General features: G+C 39.7%; 1 protein-coding gene across 1 annotated transcript in view; it reads left to right on the top strand.

The window, feature by feature from the left end:
- The window catches only part of BABAM2 (BRISC and BRCA1 A complex member 2), a 436,262-nt gene that overhangs the window by 129,909 nt on the left and 292,522 nt on the right, over nt 1-13,831 (top strand). Inside the window, exon 5 of the mRNA XM_004582697.2 lies at nt 8,064-8,258. Within this exon, the coding sequence (XP_004582754.1) occupies nt 8,064-8,258 (195 nt within the window). The remainder of the gene's footprint in view (nt 1-8,063; nt 8,259-13,831) is intronic.

Raw genomic sequence — 13,831 nt, 5'->3', positions numbered from 1 at the left:
AAGGTAATAAATAGACAGATGGATATTATCCTACATGTGAGTTTTCAAACAAAAATCATTTTACACGTAGCCTCGGACAAAGACTGTCCCCATCACCACTCCGCTTTCCCTCCCTATCCCCATAAAACACAAACAAGCAACCAGGTTGGTTGTTGGTTGAGAGTCTAATCAGAACCTTGGAGAGTTCTAGGTAAACCAAGGGCAGAAACATAGTCTTCATAAGCTTCCATGGCTGGGGCCAGACACCATGAGCAGATGCCAACTCCACTTTGCTTATTTACTTATGATTTTAGGAGAGATATTCCTTTTATTCTGTTCAAGATCTGTGTGTCAACACCTTGGAGATCCTGTTCCCCATTTGGTGATTCCCAGTTCCTCTTAGTGCGACTTGGAATACTGAGAAGAGAATGTCATAACCAGGAAGGGTAGGAGGGTCACAAAATTTCATTGAAATATTGGCCATGTGTTAGATTTGATTATTTTTCCTAGCATTTTTTATTCTCCCCATGTAGCATCTTAGGTAAAACAACCAAACCATACCAGAAAGTACCAGGACAGCAGAAATGGACTGGCTGGAGCAGAGTTCAGGAGGTCTAATGTGCCTTCAGCTCTCCCTAATCCTGGCTGCAGCTGTAGTCTCTGAACATAGATCATAAACCATATTGTTTGTTTGCCAGATGCAGTTCCTTAGTAGGTGAGAGAGATCTTGACTTATCTTTCTAGAAATACATTCAGTAGCCCATTACAGTTTCAGAAGTGATTATTTTTTAAGATTTATTTATTTATTTGAAAGGCAAAGACATTACTCCATGTGCAGATTTACTCCTCAAATGGTCACAACTGCCAGGAGTGTACCAGGCAAAGCCAGGGGTCTAGAGCTTCTTCCAGATCTCCCATGTGGCTGTGGGGGTCCAAACACTTGGTTCATGTTCTGCTGCCTTTCCAGATCCCTTTTCAGGGAGCTGGATGGGAAGTGGAGGAGCCAGAACTTGAACCAGTGTTTAAATGGAGTGCTGGCACTACAGGCATTGGCTTAACTCACTGTTGCACAGTACCACCGCCCCTGCCAAATTGTATTGATGTCTAGTTAACTATTTATTTGGATATCACTGATTTGCATTTCTTTCTAACTAACTTTTGTGGTTCACAGAATTCAGTAAGTCTTATGAGTGTAATGAACAAAAACTTCAAATATCATTGCAACAATCTCAAACTTTAGACTGAGTAGATTCTGCTTACAGATTTAAAGAGAATTAGTAGAATATTTCAAAATAAAATCATGGAGGAAGCAAATCCCCTCTTTTTTCTTTAGCCTTACCAATATTTATTTCTGTCAGTGTCCTATAAGAGTACAAAGTGTTCTGTCTCCATTGTGTCTACTCCATTTTGGTAACAGTTGAATCCTGTCAAAAAGAAAAACCTCACAACATTAACTGCAAGGTAAAACTAACTGGAAGGGATGAGGGTGCCATGCTAGGTGTGTGTATGTTTGTGTGCATGCACAGTCACTTATTAGGCACTGGAGTTTAAATATTTGGATGGTAGTTACATGGAAGAGAGGTAGATTTGTTCTGTGCAGTCCTAATGTTAGCTAGCTTCGCATTCTCCCAGGCCCAAACTCATGTTATAATAATTCTGTTTTTTTTTTTTTAAGATTTATTTTTATTGGAAAGGCAGATATACAGAGAGGAGGAGAGACAGAGAGGAAGATCTTCCATCCCATGGTTCACCCTCCAAGCGGCCGCAGTGGCTGGAGCTGAGACAGTCCGAAGCCAGGAGCCAGGATCCAGGAGCCAGGAGCTCTTCCAGGTCTCCCAATCGGGTGCAGGGTCCCAAAGCTTTGGGCTGTCCTTAACTGCTTTCTCAGGCCACAAGCAGGGAGCTGCATGGGAAGTGGGGCTGCCAGGATTAAAACTGGCACCCATATGGGATCCTGCGGCACATGCAAGGCGAGGACTTTAACTTCTATCGCACCGGGCCCAGTATAATAATTCTGTTTTAACAAACTAGGAAGTTGCTATAGTTGAAAGAAGTATGTAAACCATGTTTAAAATAATCCTGTTAAATTATGTATTTAGATGACAGAAGATCAATACATACTGTTTCTTTTTTTTGCTGATAATGCTTAGTATTATTATCAGAGAAATAGCACATTTATTTTTCGTTATGTCTTGATATCTCTGAATGAAGTAATGTTTGTTCATACTTGCTCAGTTATAGTTCTGTTGGAAATGTAAATTGTCATTGGTCATTTCTTAAGATGTCCCATTTATATGAGCATAACACAAAAGCATTTTAGATGAGGGAGGTATAAGAAATTACTACAACTATGACCACTGCATTCTAATCTATTGCAATAGCTTGTAGGGAAATTTTCTGTGAGGATTAGAATTTATAAAATAGGGGCCCGGCGGCGTGGTCTAGCGGCTAAAGTCCTCGCCTTGAAAGCCCCGCGATCCCATATGGGCGCCGGTTCTAATCCCGGCAGCTCCACTTCCCATCCAGCTCCCTGCTTGTGGCCTGGGAAAGCAGTCGAGGACGGCCCAATGCTTTGGGACCCTGCACCCGCGTGGGAGACCCGGAAAAGGTTCCAGGTTCCCGGCATCGGATCGGCGCGCATCGGCCCGTTGCGGCTCACTTGGGGAGTGAATCATCGGACGGAAGATCTTCCTCTCTGTCTCTCCTCCTCTGTGTATATCTGGCTGTAATAAAATGAATAAATCTTTAAAAAAAAAAAAAGAATTTATAAAATAGCACGAGCAAGGCTATTTGAAGCATATGTATTTAAAGTTAAATGATTCAAGATTTGTTCTCCAGAGGTTATAGAACCTTTTTTTAAAAATATCTGGTTAGAAGAGACAATTGAAGTCTGACCTTATGAAATGAATAAAGGACAAATGAAATTTTTAAAGCTTTGAGATTAAAAAAATGAAATATGTGAAGAAAACTGTTGTATTTTAAAAATTACATTTGTCTATCAGAAAGGTAGGCACATGTGTTTTATATATCCATTTATATTACACACATATATGTAATATAAATGCAGAAAATTTGGAAATTATGGAAGCATAGGATGAAGGAGAAAATTCTTCTAAATAGCTTTCAACAATTGGCATCAATTATTAGCATTTGTTTCAGTAATTTTTCCATGTATAATTTTTTTCTCCTCTTGAGGTTTCCAAGGGATTGAGGTAATGTGTCATAATGTATATGTGTATTTATGTTGCTTTCCTTTAATATTTTAATGAAAGTATTCTGTTACATACTGCTTATGCATTATTCCTTTGAATTATTTTCATAGTCTTTAAAATGTTATTATCTGGCTTTTAGATATTTACAGCTCCATGATACTATAAAGGACTTAGTGTACACTTTTGTCTGCAAAGTTTTCCCTCCTTTCTAGTTTTTATTAGCTATGTTCTCAGAAATAGGAATTCTAGAAGCCTTAAAAAAGAAGATTTTTGAGATTCTTTGCATGTCTAACTGTATCAATTTATAATGGGTACAAATGTCTGTTAAACTGAATATTCACTAATACTTGCAATTTACTGAACTAAAGAATCACCGATTTAAGCTGGAAACTTTGTTTTTCATTGTTTTTGCCCCAAATGTGAGAGGCAAGCCAAATCAGTGAGTCTCGCTGGCACAGGAAACACTGTGGAACTGAAGTTCTGTCTTGGAGTGAGGTCAGGCTCATGAGTTAAATGTCAGACACTGATTCAAGGGAGCCCAGATGGACCGCAGGGACAGGGTGTGGAGCTTCAAAGAGTGGAGCGGAAGCACATGGGCCTAAGGCAGTAACCTGTAGTAATTTCCAAGAAGGGTCGACATTGGTGTTGTCTGTAGCTCTCTCTGAGCAGGAATAGCCTGCTATGGGAGAGACTTTGGAATTTTGTTTGGGAGGAGACTTGCCAGCATTGTTTGTGTCCTCTTTTAAACGATTTGGAAAAAAAATCCTCTTGCCATTTGCATATATTTTTATTGAAAAATTAGTTTTTTGAAAGAAAGAAAATTGTATCTCCTTGATTACTAATAAAGTTATATGCTTTCACATTGTTAGTTTGGTTTTATTTTATTGATGTGCTAGGCAGATGGGCAGAAGTTTGTGGTAAGAGAATTCATATAATTTTCATTTTTTGACTATTTCATTATTGGTTAAAAATTTTATTGTAATCTTATTTAGGTTTTCGCCTAGATGATTTCCCCCATGTCATTATTAGGCATTGTGGTTTCAGGTCTCAGTTGCTTCCTCAGTTTGAGAATTATTGATTGCCCCCAAAACTTGAACTTACTTAATTTTTTTCCTACTTTATCCACTTATTGGTTTTCTGGTGTATGGCTAAGTTTTCTTAAATGTGACTAAAAACTGATTTTGAGTAAGTTAAACCCAAATTGAGAGTTAAATTCTGAAAACGTTATCTCCTACTTCCAAAAAATTATTCGATTGACAAAGATAGAAAATAATGAGTTCCCATCAGCTGATTCATTCCCCAAACAACTGGAAAAATTGGTGCTTGACCATGGCCGAGAGAGCCAAGAACTGAACATGGACCTCCCCAGCAATGGCAGGAGCCCAATCAGTTTGTTGAGCTGGGATGCTCCTCTCCCTTACTTTCTAACGTAAGAAAACTACCATGAGGATGGATCTGAGGATAAGTTGGACTTGTTCAAATCTGTGAGGCCATTCATTTGTGAATATGGGGTACATGGTGAATATATTTATGAGAGAATGATGTGGGGAGATTAAGGGGTTCGTGAGCTACAAGTGTCTGTCACACCCAGCAGCCTGGGATAGGGGGAGCAAAGTAAGGAATTCTGGATTTCCATTGTGCATGGGTTAATTATGACTTCAGAGAGGCAGGTTCCAATTCTGTGGTTGAAAACTTGTATTTACTGAATTAAAGTGAGAAAATTGGCAAATTGACATTCTACAATGTTTAGTTTTTATTCATACTTGATTATCAACAGTTAGTTAACTTCTTGATATAGTTAGTTCTTTAAAAGAATCGGCATAAAGTCTTGCCTAAACTATTTTCAGTGTTTTAGTGAGAATAAATTATATTTTAAAATGTAAAACAGTACATTCTTTTTCTTCTGACTGTTTTCTTTGTATTTTATTGTTGTTTCTTAATATGTGGTTTTAAATTCCTCATGTTTGGAATCCCATTTCTATTCTGTTAGTTAGTGTATTATTGGACCTATGACCACACTTTGGGGCCATCGTAATTTTAGATTTTTCTCTCCCTACACTTACCAAGTTAAGTAGAATAAGAACTCTGAGTAGAAAGGTACACTTGTTTTTTTCTTTTTTGAAAAGCTTACTAATTTGTCATCTTCCCATCTTCTTTCTGTGAAGTAGCTTTGGATGTTTTCCTGTATATCCTACTCCAGAGAGTGGAAGTTCAAATATCCTGTATTATTCACATAGATTTTAAAAATAAGTCCTTTTTTAGGAAGTAACCTGTTTCAAACCTTATATATTTTCGGTTCTTCCCCTTTCTAAGTAAATTGACTCAAAGTACCCACTACCTGATGACTGGAAATGGTCATGTTGTAGTACTGGAAGATCTTTGTTTGGCATAGTGTATCCTAACCTCCCTTGATGGGGACGTTTCCCAGTTAAGTGTGCCTTGACCAACCACGAAAGTCAAATACATTGCCATGTATTGAGAGATCGTGTTCTAATAGAAAGAGGCTGGTTGGCACACTTTACTATGCGTATAACAATTAGGCTGAATCACTTGAAATCAATTCAAATTGGTAAACGATGTTTGCCAGCTTACATATTTTCATAATTTATTTTTTAATGTGTAGATATAAGCTTGTAGCTTACCAAGCAGCTGAAGAGAAATAGTAAAAGTGAAAAATTGATGCAACTAAAAGTTTTTTCTTTTTGTCCCAACACTGACACAGGACTGGAAAGGAATACTTGACCAAGAAAAGGAGTATTGTCTGTCTTCCTATTTTTAAGTGTTTAATGATGATATCTAAAGGAAATGCATTACAAACTATGTAATGATTTTTTTAAGGTTCTGTTTATATCCTGTTGATACTTTGAATGTGTTCTTGAGGAGCTCAAAAGGAATTTTAGGTTGTTGTGGTAAGATTTTTCCAGGGAGGACTTTGTATGCTTCCTATCAGATTGTTTTTCTATCAAGGAACTTGTTTCATTCATTGTTAGATGATGCTGAAATCTTCCCTTTCTGTGAACTTCCCTGAAGAAAAATTATTCCTGTCAAGCAGGAGGACTTAATGTTTTCTCCATTGTCATTTAGTCCTTGTGAGCTGTGTGGGCAGGAGGATGGTTCAGCTGGCGTTGATACTGTACCATGCGCCATAATGGTATCAGTGATTTCATGTCAGGAACAGATCGTGTTGTTTCACCATTGTTTCACCAGCCTTGACAGTCGAAAATTTTCCTTTGCTGAAACCTTTTAGAGGAACACTGCATCCAGAGGTTTTGGTCTTTGTCTATCTCTCTTTTCTTTTTTCTTTTTTCTTCCCTTCCCTCCCCCTCTCCCCTCCCCCTCCCCCTCCCCCTCTCCCCTCCCCCCTCCCTCCCCCTCTCCCCTCCCCCTCTCCCCTCCCCCTCCCCCTCTCCCCTCCCCCTCCCCCTCTCCCCTCCCCCTCCCCCTCTCCCCTCTCCCCTCCCCCTCTCCCCTCTCCCCTCCCCCTCTCCCCTCCCCCTCCCCCTCTCCCTCTCTTCCCCCCCCTCCCTCTCTTTCTCCCTCTTCCTCTCCCTCTCTATTTCGCCCTTCCTTCCTTCCTTTGTTTTTTTTTTTTCTAAAAAAAGTATTTATTTTTACTGGAAAGCAGATATACAGAGAGAAGGAGATACAGAGAGGAAAATCTTCCCTCTGCTGTTTCACTCCCAGGTGGCCACAACAGCCAGAGCTGAGCTGATTCAAACCCAGCAGCCAGGAACTTCTGGTCTCCCACACGGGCACAGGGTCCCAAGGCTTTGGGCCATTATCTACTGCTTTCCCAGGCCAAACTGGAAGGAAACTGGAGAGCCTGGATTAGAACCGGTGCCTGTATGGGATCCCGGTACATGCAAGGTGAGGATTTAGCACTAGGGTACCACACCAGGCCTGATCTCTTTCTTTTTTACCACATGGAAGTGTTGCTATGGAGACTGAACACTTCAGTGATCATACAGGTGACTTTAACACTGTGTTCCATTGAGGATCATGTGCTATAATGTTCTTCTTTCATTTCTGTACAGTTTGAAACACCAACAGATTTTAGTGATACCACCTTGTAGATTGTTTCCTTTGTAAATGTCTCAGCCAGTTCTTCCAGTTCCTTATTGCTAACATTTATCGATAGTTGACTTTGGGAAAAACAAAACCTCAGAAAATAAAACTGCAAATGGAGGGGCCCACTATATTTTTCTTTACTGTATTAATTATCTGATATATTTATTTGTTTACTGTTTATTGCCAAATCTGAGTGTTAGAGAACACAGCCTTGTGTTGTTTTCCTCACTGTTTAGTACAGTGGCAGGTGTGTAACAGGCATGGATAAGTATTTGTTCGGTGAATGGATGGGCACGTACCTTCTTCATCTCTACTCCTTTCTGTCCTTTTTCAGGTCTCGTCATCATCACTGTGCTGTAGTTCTGTGAGACTCCAGTGTTGTGGAGCATTTATTTTTATCTGGTAATACAGATGCAGATGGTCTGGGGAACTAAGTTGAATTACTTTCACACATAATGCTGAATTTAGGTACAGAATGAAAATAAATCAAAATTATTAAAGAATCAGAAACAAATTAAATCTTCCTAGGCTAAAATTATGGCCTTCTAGAATATTTATGCTTCTTGTTTTGTTACTATACTGCTTCACACTTATTTCTGCTTATTCATGATGGAATTCCTCCTTGAATTTTCTGCAAGGATATTTGGAAGGCAGAAGATATCACCCAGATCTTCTCTGAGTCCATGGCAATTATTCGGTTCATCTTAGATTCGTATCATTCTTCTTCGTATAGATGTATGAGTACAATTGTAGATTTGAATGAATATTCCCTATGAATTCATCTTTTGTGTATGATTTTTGCAGAATCTTGCCTCCTGGAATCCTTCAAATCCTGAATGTCTCCTACTGGTGGTAAAGGAACTTGTGCAACAGTATCATCAGTTTCAATGCAGCCGCCTCCGCGAGAGCTCCCGCCTCATGTTTGAATACCAGACGTTACTGGAAGAGCCACAGTATGGAGAGAACATGGAAATTTATGCTGGGAAAAAAAACAATTGGGTAAGTTTTTTAGAGAGTAGGAATAAAAGTCACTTTATCTGTAATGAAATAGGGTATTTAGTTCAATTGTCCATAGGTGGTCAGCCACAGTCATTCTTTTAAATGAGCAAAGTGTAACACAGTTGGTGAAGCTATTGCTTGCGATATCGACATTCCCTGTAGATATTGGTTTATGTCTTGGCTGCTCCACTCTGACCTAGCTCCTTGCCAATGGCCTGGATAAAACAGTGGAAGATAGCCAAAGTGTTTGGGCCCTTACGACTCAGTGGGAGATTTCGATGAAGCTTTTGGCTCCTGCATTTAGACTCACCTAGTGCTGGCTGCTGTGACCATCTAGGGAGTGTGCCACCAGATGGAAGAGATCTCTTTATCTCTCTGTGCTCCTCTCTTTGTAATTCATTTTTTCATTTTAAAGACTTATTTATGTATTTATTTGAAAGTCAGATACACACACATGCAATGAGAAAGAGAGAAAAAGAGAGACACCAAGACCGAGACCTATGCACTGTCCACTGGTTCACTTGCCAACATTGTCCAAACATTGGGCCTTTATTTGCTGCCTTCCCAGATATATTAGCAGGGAGCTGGATAGAAAGAGGAACAGTTGGTATTCCAATTGGCACTCCATCAGACTGGTGCTTCAACATGGGCAGTTGTATCACAAGGCACAGCTTAACCTGATATGCTACAACGCCAGCATACCTGCATCCCCTTAAGCATACCACATAATAACAAATAAATATTACTGTGAAATAATCATTGCAGAACTCAGTGAGCTAGAAGAGAAATATTTTTTGTCTTGGCTGTTGTCTGCTTCAGGGTCTATCCCAGGCTATACTGATGATGCTGTCCAGGGCTATAGTCACCTCCAGGCTTGACTGGAAATGGATTCAATCTAAATTTGTTCATCTGGTTGTTGACAACACCCAGTTCTTTGTTGACTATTGAACTGAGGGCCAGTTTTCAGATCTGGCTGTTGTTGTTGGGAGGGCACTAGTTCCTTACCTCTCTACAGGGCTGTGTACAGAATAGTTCATAGATTGGTAACTGGCTCCAGAGTGAGCATGACAAAAGTCATCACCTTTTATAGTATTAGAAATGTGATGGCATGTCATCACTTATGCTGTATTCTGTTTGTTAGGTCTGGCACAGGCATGGGGAGTAATTAAAAAGAGTATGAATGCAAGTGTTCACTGGAAGCCACGCAGCAGGAGCCCATCACATTTACTTACTCAGTTTATTGGTCATCTGTCTGTCTCAGTCAGCATGTAAAGCCTGAGATAGTTGTTTTGCTTACTGACACATCCCACACACCTGGAATAGGGCCTGCCACGTACTTCATACTTCATCGATTTTCTTAGGAGCATTTGGATGAATGAATAAATTCCTGGTAAGCACAGAATAAGTTTACTTTTCTGCATGTTAGGTCCAGTGCCTGTGAATCAGCATGAGTAAAATTTATTCTTGCTGCAAGTCAGACTGTTCAAGATATTTTTCTTTTGTGAATTTATCTTGTAGTAAAAGACATATAACATTAAATTTACTATCTTTACTGTTTTGAAGGGCACACTTCAGTAGAGTTGGCTGTATTGATGTGAGTTGTGTAAAAGATGCCTGGACCTTTCTCGTATGGGAAAGCCTACACCCGTTATAACTTTTGTTCCTATGCTTTTGACTCTTGTAGGTGTTTAATGTGAGTGGAATCATATAATATTTGTTCTTTTGTGATTGGCTTGTTTAACTTACCATTGTGCCCTTAAAAAATGTTTATTTGAAAGGCAGAATGACATAGATTGGGGGTGAGAGATTGATTTTCCATTACTAGTTCAGTCTCCAAATAGCTGCAACAGCCAGGTCTGGGCCAAGGCAAAACTAGGATCCATGAAATCTGTCCTGATCTCCAACATGGATAGCAGGGCCCCAAGCACCTGGACTATCTTATGCTATCTTCCCAGTTGCATCAATAGGAAGCTGAATAGGAAATGAAGCAGTCAGCACTCCTACCCACACTCTGATACAGCCAGTTGGCATTGCAGTTAGTGCCATCACGTCAGCCCCGCCAGCATGCCTCTGAGGTTCATCCGTGTTGTAGTAGATGTGATTTTCTTCCTTTTTAAGACTTCATAGTATTATGTCACACATATATACACAAACACACACACTCTACATTTTATTTACCCTTTAATTCAGTAGTATCAATTCTGCCTTTTTGTACATAATGCTGTAATGAGCTTAGTACGTAAATATGTGTTTGTGATCCTGTTTGATTTATATACAATATACACACATGCACATATCCCCCTGGATATCTGAAAGTGAGATTGCTAGATCATTTGGTAATACTATTTTTAATTTTTAATGGACTTACCATGCTGTTATCCATAATGGCTATACTGTTTTTACATTCTCAGCATTTCAAAGATCACAGTTCAAAGTTTTAAAGCATTGTTAAATCATTGATTACTGGGACTGTTGTTGTAGTATAGCAAGTTAAGCTTCTGCCTGCAACACTGACATTCCATTTAGGCATTGTTTTGATTCCCAGCTGCTCCATTTTCAATCCATCTCCCTGTTACTGTTCTTGGGCCTCCCTTCAGCATTCGTGGTGGTTTGGGAAGATTTTGTTTGCTTCAGGGTCTCTCCCAGGCTACGCTCGTCATGCTGGCTCTGTGAGAAGTAAGCCAGGGGATGGACTGCTTGTCTGTTTTTGTGTCTCGCCCTCTGTGGCTGTACCTTTGCTTTTCAAATAAATAAATCTTTAAAAGAAAAAAAGAATAGTTTTCCAACTTATTTTTCTTTAGTTTTCTTTTTAATAGCATCACTGTCTTTTTAATACAATCTGATTTTTAAAAATTTATTTAAAAAAAATAATTGTTACATGGTTGATCAGGGTGGGAATGGTCAAAGTTTTTTTTTTTTTTTTTTGCCATTTCTTGTTGTTCCTGGGGTGAGGAGAGAGACAAAGGGGAAAACCACTCATGACTTTCCACACATCCCAGTACCCAGGGATGAGGAACCGCCACCTCATATAAACCCAGCAAATAATTTCGGTGAATGGAGCCATTGGACATTGGGAGGGTGACATCATTCTTGGATTGGTGAAATCAGCATTTCAGAACTATCCAAACTACTTGGACAGAACCCTCAGGATATGTACACATTGAGACTCTGGGTTAATATAATCTAATTTTGTGACAACTTTCATGATCTAAGATGTTGAGAATTTTATTTGTAAGTTTATCTGATACTTGACTTTACTGTAGAAGTTGAAATTAAAGCAGATAGATTATTTGTATTTGTAATATTTTGCAAACTTTACATTTAATGTTTTGCATTTCTTCTTTATTTACAAAGCCTATTGCTAATATACCTACGTAGTTTATTTTGATTTGTGATTGAGTAATTTGTGATTAAGGTAGTGGTATGGATTCAGAGGAAATATAGGAACTGAGAACCTTGTAACAAAGCATGGTAGATGGATTTGAAACTTACAGCAGAGCACGCCTCGGGAGGGCTTTGGAGATACTCAGGAGGGAGAATCAGGGAATAGGTGGTGAGCAAATGGAATATGAAGGGAATGTTTGGGAATGAACAGGTTAGAACTTGACAGGGCTGGGTACAAGCTTTTGAGTTGCACTATTGATACCAGTGCCATTTCCTGACAGCCGGTTATAGTCTGGTCCAGCTCTCTGCTCACATGCCTGGGATAACAGTAGCTACCTCACATGTTTCGACCCCTGTCACCCAACACAGCTGAACTGGATGGAGTTCTGGGATCCTAGCTTTGGCTTGGACCACCTTGCCTGGTGACAGCCATTTGGGAAGTCAGTCAATAGATGCAAGATTCTCTCTCTCTCTCTGTCTCTTACTCTGCCTTTTAAATGAATACGTGAAACTTAAAAAAAAAAAATTAGAGCTTGGCATCAGGGTTCCGGAATACATTAGAGGACTGCCTGAGAAGGGAATCTGTTCAGACCAAGTATCTGGACGGCGAACTAAAGGCTCTGGCAGAAAGAAAGGAACTTGATTTGCAGTCAGGTTGTTTGGTTGGTTTATTTTAAATAAGGGACTGTATTCTATAGTAAGTAGAAACATTGTGGGGACTTAAAAAGAAATGATATGCAGATATTTAAGCATTACACACATTGAAAAAGAAGGCAATATTCAGGTGGAACAACAGCTGAGTAACCAGGAAGCGATCATGATGGATTTATCTTACTCTTTGAAGGAAGGTGAATATCACAGGCTTAGAGCTCTGGTGCAATACCGCAGGGCATTTCCTTTGACCTTGTCCTGTATATAATTTTGTTTGAGACTTGAGTGAAGTCATATAGGGACTGTGCTTCAGTTTTGCTGGGTGCACGACAGTTATTGGGGCCAGCACTCTGGCACTGTGGTGTAGGGGGGAAGGCCAAGCCAACTGTGTTGACATACATATGAGCACAAATTCAAGGCTTCGCTGGTCTCATTTCTGATCCTGCTGTCCGCTAATGTACTTGGGAAAGGCAGTGAAGTAATCCAAGTGCTCGAGTTCTTATTTCTACCTGTGATATCTGGAAGAAGTTCTGGGATCCTGGACCAGCTCCAGTCATTGTCCTTATCTGAGGAGTGAACCAGTGAATGGAAGATCGATCTCTCTCTGTAACTCAGCTTTTTTTTTTAATTGATTACATTGCATTATGTGACACAGTTTTATAGGCACTGGGTTTCCCCTCCCACTCCTTCCCCATGGTGGATTCCTCCACCTTGTTGCATTACCGCAGTTCAAGTTCAGTTGAGATTCTTTTGTTGCAAGCATCTACCAAGCATAAAGTCCAGCATCTTATTGTCCAAATAAGTTCAATGGTTTCTTGGGGAGACCATCTCTGGTCTGAAGGTAGAGCTGGCACAGTATCATCCTGATCAATTAAAAGCCCCGACATTACATCAGCAACAATTTATAATGTTGTGGAATTAAATGACATAGCATTGAGTAACCAATATGTTAAAAGAGAAAAAAATGCAAGTTCTGAACCACATCCTTTGACTTCTTCATTGACATTTCAATTATTAGTTTATATACAGCTGGGTTCTATACACCTTAAAAAGGCTATAAATTACTTATTCAGCTGTCTCATGTCTATTTTCATTATAGTATTTAGCATTTTATAGCGTTGAAGCATGATTTTGCTGAACCTGGCTTTTTGTCGGGTAGTCTAGACTGGCTTATAACTCTAACAAGACATTTGTCAACAGTTTAACTGGTGCAGAACAGTTTTAGGAGGGGTGTGCAGAGAAATCTTCAATACCCTAGTGAGGAGTAACTAATCTTTGTGTCCCACTCAGTGAGTTATAAGTGCATCCCCGCTGACCGTTTCTTATCTGTTTCTAAGCTTTCCTTGTTGTTCTCTATCTATTCTAGTTTTTTTGGTTGTTTGTTTGCTTGTTTGTTTGTTTTGAGGGGTTTCTGGAGCAGTCCTGATGGTCATTGCCAGAGAGGGTGGGGAGCCAAAGTTGGAACCAAGCTAGGACCAGAGAAAGCTCCTCTCCCTAATCCCGAAGGAAGTTTACTGTTCTTCTGTTTCTGCGGACTG

Source organism: Ochotona princeps, chromosome 8 (assembly GCF_030435755.1).
Source record: "Ochotona princeps isolate mOchPri1 chromosome 8, mOchPri1.hap1, whole genome shotgun sequence".
NCBI classification, from domain to species: domain Eukaryota; kingdom Metazoa; phylum Chordata; class Mammalia; order Lagomorpha; family Ochotonidae; genus Ochotona; species Ochotona princeps.
Note: the sequence above shows the minus strand (reverse complement) of the source record. Positions and strands in the feature narration are given on the sequence as shown.